General features: G+C 39.2%; 1 protein-coding gene across 1 annotated transcript in view; it reads left to right on the top strand.

Annotated features, from left to right (window-relative positions):
- IMPG1 (interphotoreceptor matrix proteoglycan 1) overlaps positions 1-12,760 on the top strand; it is a 44,562-nt gene that overhangs the window by 1,520 nt on the left and 30,282 nt on the right. Inside the window, exons 2-6 of the mRNA XM_010135807.1 lie at positions 3,668-3,834; positions 4,047-4,075; positions 6,719-6,786; positions 7,811-7,902; positions 10,347-10,493. Coding sequence (XP_010134109.1) covers positions 3,668-3,834; positions 4,047-4,075; positions 6,719-6,786; positions 7,811-7,902; positions 10,347-10,493 — 503 coding nt within the window. The remainder of the gene's footprint in view (positions 1-3,667; positions 3,835-4,046; positions 4,076-6,718; positions 6,787-7,810; positions 7,903-10,346; positions 10,494-12,760) is intronic.

Below are 12,760 nucleotides of genomic sequence, written 5' to 3'. Positions count from 1 at the left end.
TCTTTCTGGAGAACAGCTCATCAGTTGGGATATTGGGCTCTGTAAGTCTTGTAGTGCAAGTAGGTTTAAACTTACATCTCCTCTTTCTCAGCAGTGTCCTACACTCACAAAATTCCGTGAGTAGGTGTCACCCTGTTCTTCAACTGAAGTACTTCCCAAAAAGTAAGTGAGTGAATAGGTGACTGCTGCTGAGTAATTCGTACACTCATTGAGAAAAAGGTGCTTCTGCTTCCCTGAAAGTTGCCCATTTTCTATCACAATATCCTTCATTAAAACCTGAAAAAAAATATCTTTCCTTCAAGGAAAGATCAGAACCCAGGACTTGTTCTTGCCTAGTTGATCATGCTAATTTACCTGATGAAAGTGATAAATTAAAAATAAAAAATAATTTTTAAAAAAGGTAGAGGTGGAAGTGTGGGCATGCAAGCATTATCCTTGAAGTTGTAACAACAGTACAAGCCTTCATGAGAAGATAATCTGGTAGCCACGTTGGAATTTATAGCCTGTGCCTATCTGTGGCACAACCTTGCCTTCATTTTGTTTTGTAGACATACCTTCAGTCCATTCTTTTCGGTACCTAAAGTCTAGGAGATCACTTCCATGACTCCAACTCACATAACACATTTCAAACTGTAACAGCGCTGTGGATCATGTCGGTCCTTAACTGCTAGCTCATAATGAATAAATCCCTTCAAAAGACAGCCTGTTCCTTTTTAATAATCTAAGTACATCTTCTCCGCATGCAGCTGTTCTGCTGGGAGGGCAGGTCATTCCTGGGGTGTTATTGAGGTGTCATAACAGAGCTAGGTGAGCACATCCCTACAGCAAAAGAGTACCTAGAGAAATGGATTTCACTAATTTCAGAGAAACCGTTACTTTAGATAATGGAGGTAACTATCTCACTCTAAGTCAAAGCAGGTATCAAGTACTTTAAATAAATGTCTTATCTCACAGTAATGAACTTTGCAAAGTAAAGTGCTAAAGGCAACACCTTTTAAATTGCTAGCAAGTTTTTGTTAAATTAGTTTTTCTAATATGATTGAAAATCCCCAAAGCATTTAACTTCAAACAACATTTTGAAGAAGTGCGTTCATTCATCTTGAGTGAGTGCTCTTTATATTTTCACAAAGCCAAAAATACGGGTGGCTTTGTTGACTCTAAGAATACCAGAGGAATCACAAAAGGTGACAGAGTCAAAAACCCGTGAATGGGAGGTATAGCGACAGCTGAGAAACTGAACTGGTTCTGTTCAAAACACATTTGTTCCAGCAGCCACTGAGCTATGCTGGGTATCCTACACAACTGAGTTCACAGACCCCGCAGAGGACCACCTGCGTAAGCGCGTATTTCTGCAGTTAGGCAGGAAAGTCTACACAGAGCAGCACTTTCTGGCTGGCTCTGTGCTAGCCTGAGGACCTATTCAGACTACTCAGGGATTTTAAACGTGACTCAGGTGTAGCCAAGATTCAGTCTATGTTTAGTTTGAGGTTTTGCAGAGTGAGTTAAGTGGAACCCAAATATTTTCAGTATGGGGAAGGGCTGGTATCTGAGCAGAAATCCGAAGACATATTAGTATAGTTAGTCAAGTAAGCAGTAGCTGTCTGGAGAACAGTTTATCCTCCAGAATCTTTTAGAATTAGTTTCGACTTACAAAAGAGAGGAGACTGCAGCAAGATGTTGGTGAAAGTGCACTCAGAAGGGTAGCACCACCTGGCCACCAGTGACTCACAAAATCTCACTTCTGCAGGCATATCTAAGACCTGTGTTTCCAGAAACATCAAGGGAATATAGACCCTGTAAAGTATTTCTGAGCAGTCATTTTACAATCTAACTGCTGCTGCTGCTGCTGCTTTCTCCCCTCCCTCACATATTCATGTCCATCGTGATCCTGGCTCACAGCACTTGAGAACAAGGTGTTTGCAGCACAAATTTATAAGTTTTCCCTGAAATGCCTGACAGAGTTCTGACTGCTAGAATATAGATCAATAAGCCGGACACCAAGCCCAAATATTCATTCTAATATATTTTGACACATACTACAGCTGAACTTCACAGCTTTCTTGCATGAGTGAGCCAACAGAATATGTAAAAGTATTAGTCTCCACTAGTGTCTTGTGTTTCGCACAGTCCCGTGTAATTAGGTCAGTTTGCATCCTGTAAATGAAGCTCCCTTAGAACTGTTCCTGAACAGCACCTCTTCAAAATCTTACCCACTGTCTTATTCTCTTCATGGTCATTTTCACGTCCCCAAATGAAGCAGAACACTACTATTCTCTCTGCAACCGCAGTACCTGTTAACCTTATCTGATGTAGACTGGCATTTAACTGGGCGATTCACCACCGTGGAGGAAATAGTGAACATTGTGCCACAGTTTACTCCCAGCCTGCAACTAAGCGCCACACAACTGCTTGCTCACGCCTCCACCCCTCCCCACCCGTCATCTGTGGAATAGGGAGGAGAATTGGGAAAAGATGTAACACTCATGGGTGGAGAGAACAGTTTAACATGGGGGGAAAAAAATAATAATAGTAATAGTAAGAAAGGGAAAATAGCAAACAGAGAGAGAAATAAAACTCAAGACAGACAAGGGATCGCACAATGGAGTTGCTAACCACCCGCTGATCAACACCTAGCAACAATCCACCCCTCCCAGTCAACTCCCCCCACCCCAGGTTATACACTGAGCATATTCTGCGGTATGGAATATCCTTTTGGCCAGTTCAGGTCAGTTGTCCCGGCCATGCTCCCTTCCAGCTTCTTGTGCACCTCTTCAGTGGCAGAGCACGGGAAACTGAAAAATCCTTGACTTAGGATAAGCACTATGTAGCAACAACTAAACTATCAGTGTAGTATCATTATTCTCATGCTAAATCTAAAACATAGCACTGTACCAGGTAGTAGGAAGAAAATTAACTCTATCCCAGCCAAAACCATTGAACAAATGACTATGTACAGTTGTGTAGAGAGGTATTTTACCTATACTAGGTCGTTCAATTTTTCCAGAGGTATCGAAAGCAACATAAAAGGATGTACCCACTGCAGAATGTCCTTAAGATTTTGAAAAAAGTAATTACATGGAAGATGTGGAATATGATAAAATCATTTCAGCCTGTTGTATTTTAAAAAAAATATTTTCCATTAAAATATTTTATTATTCATGTGAGGAATAACAAAATCTTAAACATGTTCTGTTTAGCTTGTTCTATGCTTAGTTAAACATACTAAAGTACGAAACCTTTGTATACAGTTAAAATTATGATTATTCAAGTACAATGACTGCTAGACTAATTTTTTTCTCTACCTCACTGATTGGTCTCACTAGAACATCCAGTATGTACCTTTGTACGTGTGTACTTTTGAGGTGAAGGAAGTGTGCTTTGTGTTTGCTCCTTATTCGTGATGATGATGTCAGGTCAAATTAATCTTTCTTTTAAAAAGAGGAAAATCAGTAATCCTTAATTCAAAGATGGTTAATCCTTCAGCCTAAAGGCAAATGACTGTCAACTCGAAAATACCAAAAAGGCCTAAATATCTCAGAAATACCAAGAAGCTGGATTTGTTTACTAAGTACAGTAAAATCTGTAAATCCCAAATCACTTTAAAAGGACTTTCAAGTTTAATTTTTAGTGCAAAGCATTCATCCCAAGACCCTTTCTTCTTACTCAGTCTGCCAGGAAGCTGTATGGGAAGCCTTTCGTATTTTTCTGGATCGGATTCCTGATACTTCTGAATATCAGAACTGGGTTACTGCCTGCCAGAGGGAAACATTCTGCATATTCGACATCGGCAAAAACTTCAGCAATTCCCAAGAGCACCTGGAAATAATCCAACGGGTAAGGATTACTGACATTTGTTTACAAACTGGGGAAGACTTCCAAGTCTCTCCCCATCTGCTTATATAAGGGCAAAATATTCCTCAGGAAAAGGAGGGGGCATATGTTAGAAGGAAAACATAAAGGTACAGTAAACAAAAGAGTAGCAGGCTTCTGCTCAATGGTTGGATACACCCACTAGTAAAATGCTGTTTTTCTTAATCTTTTTGCAGCGAGTAAAACATAGAACCTTCCAGGAAAGGTAAGTAGCACAAGTAGAACCTTGCCACTTGATGTTACTGTCTTTTTTGAAAAACGCTATGATGTGTAGATGTGCACGGATGTGAACAGATATACAGATAGCACTGTGGAGTACGTGGTGTGTGCTGTGAGAGATGTGTATGCTCTATGTATCATAGTACACGTATACATATTATCATAAATAACCGAGGTGGACAAATGTCTGAGTTGCCTGTTCACTTTGAGACACCACAGAATGTCTTCTTAGAGTAATCTGAGCATGAAACCCTGACAGAGCTAGAGTTTTGCGTTAGATGTGTTGGTGAGGAGCATGATGAAAGATTACCAACCCCTAATCTAAGAACCATAACTCTCAAAAGGGAAGTCAGAGATCTTAACAAAAATGTATATAAATATACATCTGGGAGGCTATGTTAAAACATAATACGTAAACTTTATGCCTTTACTTTAGCTTTCCCCTGTATTTTTACACATCATGAGAGTGTTAACTAATGTGATGATTTATTCTGTAAACTCTTGGGAAAAACAATTATGCTCCTGACAACCCTCATAAGTCTGAGAATGGCAAGATTAAAGTTACAATACTGAACTCTGTCTCTCTGCATATAAATACTACAGTACAGCCAGACAAATCATTGTCCACAATTTCTCTGATTAATACACTATTTTTTCCTTCAAATTTTTTTATATTTTCAGATGTGGCAAATAATCTTTCCATTCATAAGTTATACTGTCTCATGATCACAAAGGTCTTACGTCTCTTTATCCATATATAACATGGGAGCTTTAGGTGTTCTTCTACCTCAGAAATGTATTTTTAATAAGTAGGGCTTAATTAAATTCCCCTGGAAGTCCAAAGGGAGGTTTTTGCACTCAGTCTAGTGCAAACAGTAGCAGCAAGGCAACAAGTGAAGTGACTGGTCTCGGAGTTTTTATGCTCTTTGTGAACAGTACAGTTTTCCTTAGACACAACTCAGAAGGTGAAGTAAATTCTATGAAATTACTCATATTTTAGCTGGAAATACAGGCAGCCATGATTATGCATGGTTGGAGTTCATCTTTACTACTGGGAAGCTTTTGACATCTTCTGTAGGAGCCTTATAGAGAGAGAAGTCTTCAGTTAAAGACACGACACATAATTAGTTAACACTGTAAAAACGTTACAAATAATACTTTAGTTCTCACCACACAAGATATCCCAAAAGTGTGGTAAGTCAGGAGTTGTTCATGTTCTCTGTTTATGTTATTAAACACCTAGATTGGTCCTGTCTAGAAATGCAGCCCAGCTCTCTCTTCTGTCTATCCTACAAGCTTCATGTCTCAGTTAACACTACACTTCACACTTGCAGCATCCTTAATTCTTTCACTCATAGCAGTTTTCACAAATAATCCACCTGCATGCACTTCCTTAATAATAGCTATTTCTATAGAGATTTTTGAGACAGTCTATCCTCATTTATTTCCATGATTGGGCTTTTTATTCTATACTGTGGGGTTTCTTCCACACTCTACCTGGAATCCAAAACGACTGAAACTCTTCATCCCCCAACTTTAGGAAAGAAAAAATCTCAAAATGTCACTTAGAAGATTCTTATCTAAGAATGTAAATGTTTTTAAAAGCTACAAATGAATAAAAATTTGGTTTTAGGGCAGAAAATATTCTATAACCTTAACTGTAGGATTCTTTATATAAATTGTACTTATATATATGTACCACTTCCGCTTTTCAGGCAAGCTAACAGTAGCAGCTACAAAATCAGCACGTGACTGCAAAACTTGCAACAGAATATAAAAACAGCAATACTAAAACAAACTCCGTGATACAAGGCAGACAATCTGTACATCACATCCACCATATTCTTACTTGAGTTTTCAACAGTCTGCCATGGGGACAATGGTATTAACCCATGAATATTACATCCAGATTCAAACATAAACATTCTTGCAATGCGTAATAATCTTCATCTAAGAATCTGATTTGAAACTGTCACTAGTTGCAAGCATCCTTATGATATTCTAATGTAGGCTGGCAACTGAAAAATAAGTCAAATATCCTCTCTTCATCCCAAACCATATGAAACACCCTTGGAAACATGAAATGTTTATTGATTCTGAAATTAGTGGCCCAAAGCCCTCACTGTCTTGATAGGATGAGATATAGCAAAGGAGACAATAGTTGACTTAGAAAATGTACAAGTCTTGCTTCCATTTTAGTCAGTGGTCAACCATTCATAGACTTCAAGAGAGAAAAAGCAGACCCTCTGCACTGATTTAATCTCTAGGACTCCGTGACTCTGATTGCTTGGAGAAAATCAGTCACGAAACCTCATGAGCAGACTCCTGACAGGATTGGTAGTCCTTGGCAGAGGAATATATCGCATCACTGGTTTTGTTCATTCTAAGAATAGGTACCATATTGAAGGAGAGGAAAGGAAATACATAAACTGTTAAATACAAAATATGATCTACCGTTCCATTGCCTATTTAACCAGCCTATGAAATATTCCATTAGAAATAACTTCTCTCATTTAATGTACACTTAATATAGAGGTTTGGTTTTGTTTTTTGTTTGGGGTTTTTTTGACACCTTTGCATTGCCAGTACAGTATGCTGATCAATTAAATCACTCATTTCTATTTGATAGGAAAGATGAAATATCCACAGAGAAAACAGGTGGCAAAAAGCTGGAAGACATTCCTTCCATTTCTACAGGTAAAATCATATCTGCTTGCTGCGTGCCTGCCCATTAAATAGTATCGGTGAAATCAGTGATTCACAGCCCTTAGAAAGGTGTGATTTAATGAATGTAGTAGAACCATGACAAGTTCAGTGAAGTAATGAAAGTGATTTAGCAGAATAATCTATAAGAAGCGCTGCTTTACAGCGTGTCTGCTACTGAAATAGGGCATTCCAGGTTTGTTTCACAGTCTTTAAATGCATATGTTTTCAAACATTCGCCTGTAGAGAGTAGAGCTAATTTTGCTTCAGTTATGAAGTAACATCTAGAGTCTCAGCTGTTGCATTTTGTAGGCCAAAATAAGCAATTGGATGAAAATTACTTTAGCCAGAAAGTCACCATGATGCCAAGACATTAATTTGAGCAGATTGATCCAATAAGATCTACCAACACTGTTGCATAATTCAGTTCTTTAAAATGCTGTTAGAAATTTACACAGTGACAAAAATCTGTAAATACAAGCATTTTGGTTCAAGGAGAAAACATCCTACACATGCATTTTTATGAGGGCCAAATATGACAGAATGTTACTGATAGCAACCCCCAGCACGGTAATTTTGCCTCAAGTTGGAAAACTTTGTCAAAGCCTCTTGTTACTTTAAATTGAGCCCTAAAGAGAGGTGGCTATCATAGAGACAAATATCTCAACTGGCAAAGTCAAGCTCAGACATTTGGTGATGTATAATGCAGTATGACAGGAAAAGATCAAATATTAATATTTAATCCACACAATTTCATTGATGCGCAGTCAGTGCCATTTTTGCCTGCAACGCTACTGATGTTTTGATCTGGAAAGAAATTGTCTATTGTATAAAAAGAAGCCAGGTTTACCCATGCCGAAAGTCATGACCCCCTTTCACTTGGCACAGGCTTGCACTCAAACACACCCTCCATAAGGAAAGCTTCCCCAGTGAGAGGACACCTGACCAACAGAGAAACAGAAAGATTTTTAATGTGAAAACCTGTTCTTGCGTGATTTTACTTTAACCCCCTCCCCAGGCTCCCCTGGCGCATCCCTCCCTCCATATGCACCAGTAACTAACGGCACGCTGTTCAACGAAATTGTTAACGACACGAAGACTCCTGTGAAGGTGAGGGCAGCCTGTTTTTCTCACCTCTTTCCTTTTCTCACCTCTCACCTTTTCACTCACCTCTTCTCTGGAGCTCAGCTAGCAGAAAAGAGGGGAAGCCTTGTAAGCACTTGGTGCTTATAAATCATGAGTACTCCTCTTTCTTATTGCTGGTAGGACTGAGGGGTTTTATTAGCACCTGTTCTGTACTGTTTGATATTTCTTGTGTATGTGGTAGAAAGTAAAAAAAAGTCTTCATTCCTTTAACAAGGGGCCCATTTCCTATTTTACACCATTTTGTAACCTTGTTTTTCATTAAATAATGTAAAAATGCACACCTTCTGAGCTTTCCACAACACAGGGAATAGGGCTGTACCTTCTCACCTTTTTCCTGCCAGACAGCCAGCTGTCAAACAGAGGATCGGCTGATGTCTTTCTTCTCAGAGCAGCCATGCAGCATGGTGCCAGAGATTGCCTCTCCTCCACAGGTTTACAGCAGCTATTACAGCCCACAGGTTACATCTGAGACAGGGGTGGGGCTGATAGGGGAGGCAGAGAGGGTGTTATTTTCCCTTTCCTGGCTGCCCCACGTGGGGGTGGTAGGGAAGTGGCTCTGGTCTGAGTATAACTGTGTGGCTTCAGGGACCGTTATGGAACCTCCCTCTGGAGAGATACCAAAGCACCACCAGGACAGACCTCACTGCTGAGGAGCCCCAGCTGGGAGCTGGCCCCTTGCATGTCCCTTCTGCCTTGCTGTGAGATCGTTTTCAGATTCTAAAAAGCTTGCTCTTCTAGAGCAGGTGTTTTTCTGTTGTTTGTGCATACGAAGAGACTGTAGGCTGTGTTGTTTGCCTGTAGAAAGAGGCTTGTGTTACCTCCTCCCCACTTGGGTAAACTCAAGGTTTCAGTACTCTAGCTGCCAAGAATTCGAAAGCAGAAATGCTCACAAGAAGCCTTGCTCATCACACTCCTGGCAAATTGCCAGCGTTCTCCATCCCACCTCTGACAGCTTCTCACCTCTGGCACAAGAATTGCACCAAAGTGATCCCAGATAAATACTATTTTTATTGTCTGAAATGATTACATCCTCAGGGTCTGAGAAAGCAAAATAATCTTAATATTCTCAACTGTGTATAAAGAGCAGATAGAATATGAGGGGGGAAATGGTTTTAAAATTGCTTATTTATGATGTTTGGGATGTACCAGGAAATTAGCATTACTCAGTTCCTCTGTGTTAGAGGTCTCCTCATTCTTTCTCAGCCCAGGCCTTTATGACTAGCTCCCTAAAGGCTGGCTCCTCAAAAGTCATAATGCAGTTATACAGGAAGAGCATTTTCTTTAATCTTCTGTTTACTTGACAGAACATTACAGAATGTGCTTTCTCTAACTGATGAGGCATATTTTTATATACAGGACAAAACATATGTTCCTTTAAAACTAAGGTTTCCTAAGGAATGATTTAGCAGAGCTGAATTGCACAGAATCAACAGGTGCAGAAAGCGTTCTCTTCTCTTTCACTCATTCGTTATTATATTAACATCTTATTTTCTCTCTTATCCCCTGACACACCGTAATTGTACATATTTCCTGTTCTGCTTATTCTTGGAAGCTATAAAAACCTAAGTGTTATGTATGGGACAGATGTCTCTGGCAGCATTGCACCAAGCCACCTGGCAGCAGAAGTGGAAACCCACTTCTCTGTAGGATTCAGGCTGATGAGCTTGCTGTTCTTTTGGGCAAGTTTTTTCTTGATCATCATTTTGTTCTTGTTTATTTATCCAAGCTATAAAAGCCTGAATTGTCCTTGAGCAAATAAAGATATAAAAAAGTGTTTAAAGAATACAGTATATAAAAGTATAAACTTGCAATGTATATGCAGTAACTGCAGTAAAGAAAAACTTGGTTTGTGTTCCAAGATTTTTGTATTTTAATAGGCAAACTTTATAGAAGCCTGAAATATTTTATTAAAAAAAAAACAAACCCAAACAAACAAACACAGAAGTCTTTTTTGTGCAATAAAATGCATTGTCAGTGAAACACAGCCTGCTCTGGCTGACCATGGGTTTCCTGTGAGTGGGATACCAACTAGCTTTTAGAATTTGCTTGTCACACTCCTTGATGTCATGAACTTTCCACCAAAGTGGTAAGTAAATCTATATGACTTTAACGATGATGGAAATAACACCTGGTAACACTTTCTGGGCAAGAAATTGCTTGATTCTCTTCATCACCTTCATTGATGCATAACAAAGGCAATTCTCAAGTCACAGTAACAGAAACTTGTTTGCAAAGCAGAAGAATTAAGCCAACAGATGTGGCAAGGAACCCTTGACTTTCGTAGGGTATGGTTAGAAAGTTATTTTGGGGACAGGCTTAAAAGGGAACCTTCTACGTATTACATATTGAAAGGTAGGGGGGAAAAAATTACTTGGTTTTATTTCTCCCCTTTTCTTCCTTTCTTCTAGGAGCTGGGAACAAATACAGTCCCAGAACTGCCTGTGGAGCAAATGGTAGAATTCAGTGTCACTCTCACTGATCAGGAGTACACAGCTGAACTTAGCGATCCCAACTCCCCACAGTACCGAAAACTCACTGCCAAATTTCAGCTACAGGTAAGGCGCCTGAGTGAATGCCAGAATGTTGGCCTTGTACCTTGGCTGAGATTCATAGTATGAAACTATCTTCACCGTAAAACAGATTAGAATCTACTGACCTCTCTTGAAATAGGTAATTCCTGTTGTCTCAAGACATTCAGTTTTCATTCATGTATAGTCAGCTTTTCCTCTCATTTAGGCCATCTGTTCAGCCACCAAGGTAACAAGCCAACATCTTTGTCAGCACTAGAGCCTCAGATAATTGATGAACAGGGTAACTTTAGGAATACCATTCAGGCTTAATCAGGAATTCATGGACAGTACTTTATCATAATTTAATTTCTACAATAAACCTAACGATAAATGTAATATAAATGGTAAAAGTAATTAGCTACTGTTGTCTGAACTATTTTTCAAAGGACTTCCAGTCATTTTATTGTGCAGTTACCATAGTATCTGTAAGAACTGGAACATCTGTGGTGCTTTCATATAATATTAACCAAATGGTCAGCTATCAATTTAATAGATAGCAGTTAATGACTTGAGAGTCCCAAAAGGTTTTCTTAGTAAAATTAACTACAGGTCTTCATCAGTTTCATGAGCATTCCTTAGTGAAAGATATTTCACTATCCTGGTTAAGTTTCAGATATGCATAGAAAAATGGTGAAGGATGATGAAGCAGAGCTGATGAAAAATGGCTTCTCTGGAGATTTCCAGTATTATCCTCAAAAAGAACTGCCTGCAGACTCTGTTTACTACACGTGTAATGATGTAATTCAGCAATCTGACTTTTAAGTTATTTCATTAATTGGAGAAGGAGAAATGCAAAGGTTCTTGGTTGTTAAACTATTTCGCATTGCCATCAAATTTTGTCTGTCACTTTAAAGAGTCTAAAGCTGTTCTTGGCATGCAACATTTTTGTTGAATTTTTTTGAATAAAAAATTATTTGTAGTTCCATACCATGAAACACACCGATGTCCTTTCCTCCAAAGAGAGGTCACAGAGGAGGCAGAGGGCGATCTTGATACAAGGCAGTTTCATAGGTGCACTCAAAGAGTGAGAGCGAGGAGGTTAGATTCAGAATTAAAACATGTACATGAACTCCTATACAAATTCCAGAGAATCCTTTGTGAAGGTTGAGGCTGTGGAGTTCCAAGCTCAGTTTCTTACTTGTTCTAGGATACGGCAAGAGGAAAGAGTTACACCATATATTACAGAGCGGATGTTCAGAAGTACATCTGTATACCACAACATATATTTAAAATCACACAAGAAAAAGAATGCAGGTTCAGATGCTTATGCTACTCGAATCAAGGCTCGTTTGGCAAAAGCAGGAAATAGGAAGGTACACATATGCATACAGTAAAAGCATCAACTTCACTATGTTATAAAGAGAGATAAAAAGAGACTGAACAGAGCCCATTTAGGGCTGAGTCAGCTGGCAGAACATGGCTCAAAGGGGATTCAGTTACATAAACAGGTATATCCCGTGTCATTTTATGTTCTCCAGGTTATCCTGGGTAACAGGATACATCTGCAAGGCCCTCTCAAATATGAAAGCTGCACTCCTTTGAAACAGCAAGTGAGCAGAAGATGACCTTAAGGCATCTAAAATGATAGTGCTTGTCTAAGTTTAGGAAAATTAATTGCATCCTACTGATTTAGGCCCTTAATCTCTCATCTTTCTGTGAGCATTAGTCACATGAATAACATAAAATCTTCCCATAGTGTAACTGCTACTTCTGCACCACTTTTACTAAGTGAGAACAAGTTCAAAATGAAGTGTTTACCTCAGTTCCTTTCCTACTGTCCTCTTTGAGAGATGGGCAAGGGGAGTGTAGATGGGAGGTATTCTTCTGTGCTAGGCTTTTCTTCTGTCTGCTGCGATGAAAGATCTCTAGGCTTATACAGTTTAGCTGATACATGGTATTATGATAACATACTGATCTTCTGCTACTTCTTCACTTAACTAACCTGCAACAGAGATGCAGAGAAAGCTGAGTTTGACCACCCATTCCCTACCAGTCCTCACAAACATGAATGCATGAATGAAGGAGTTTTAAATTGCTGGGTTTGTACAGAACCATATAGCTAAGAGGAAAGATCACCACATTAGTTCATACACTTTTTAGTGGTAGGCTGAATTAAAAGGACCTGATTCCTCAAAAAGCTTTTTCACTTCTTTTGAAGTGCTGAATTCCCTCAACTCCACAGGCATTGCTTGCAGATGAAAGGCTCAGTGTGTTGCTTGGTACTTAACAGGACAGGAAGTGAATCAGAAAGG

This window comes from Buceros rhinoceros, unplaced genomic scaffold (assembly GCF_000710305.1).
Source record: "Buceros rhinoceros silvestris isolate BGI_N320 unplaced genomic scaffold, ASM71030v1 scaffold4235, whole genome shotgun sequence".
Lineage (NCBI taxonomy): Eukaryota > Metazoa > Chordata > Aves > Bucerotiformes > Bucerotidae > Buceros > Buceros rhinoceros.
This window is presented reverse-complemented; position numbering and strand designations above follow the sequence as displayed.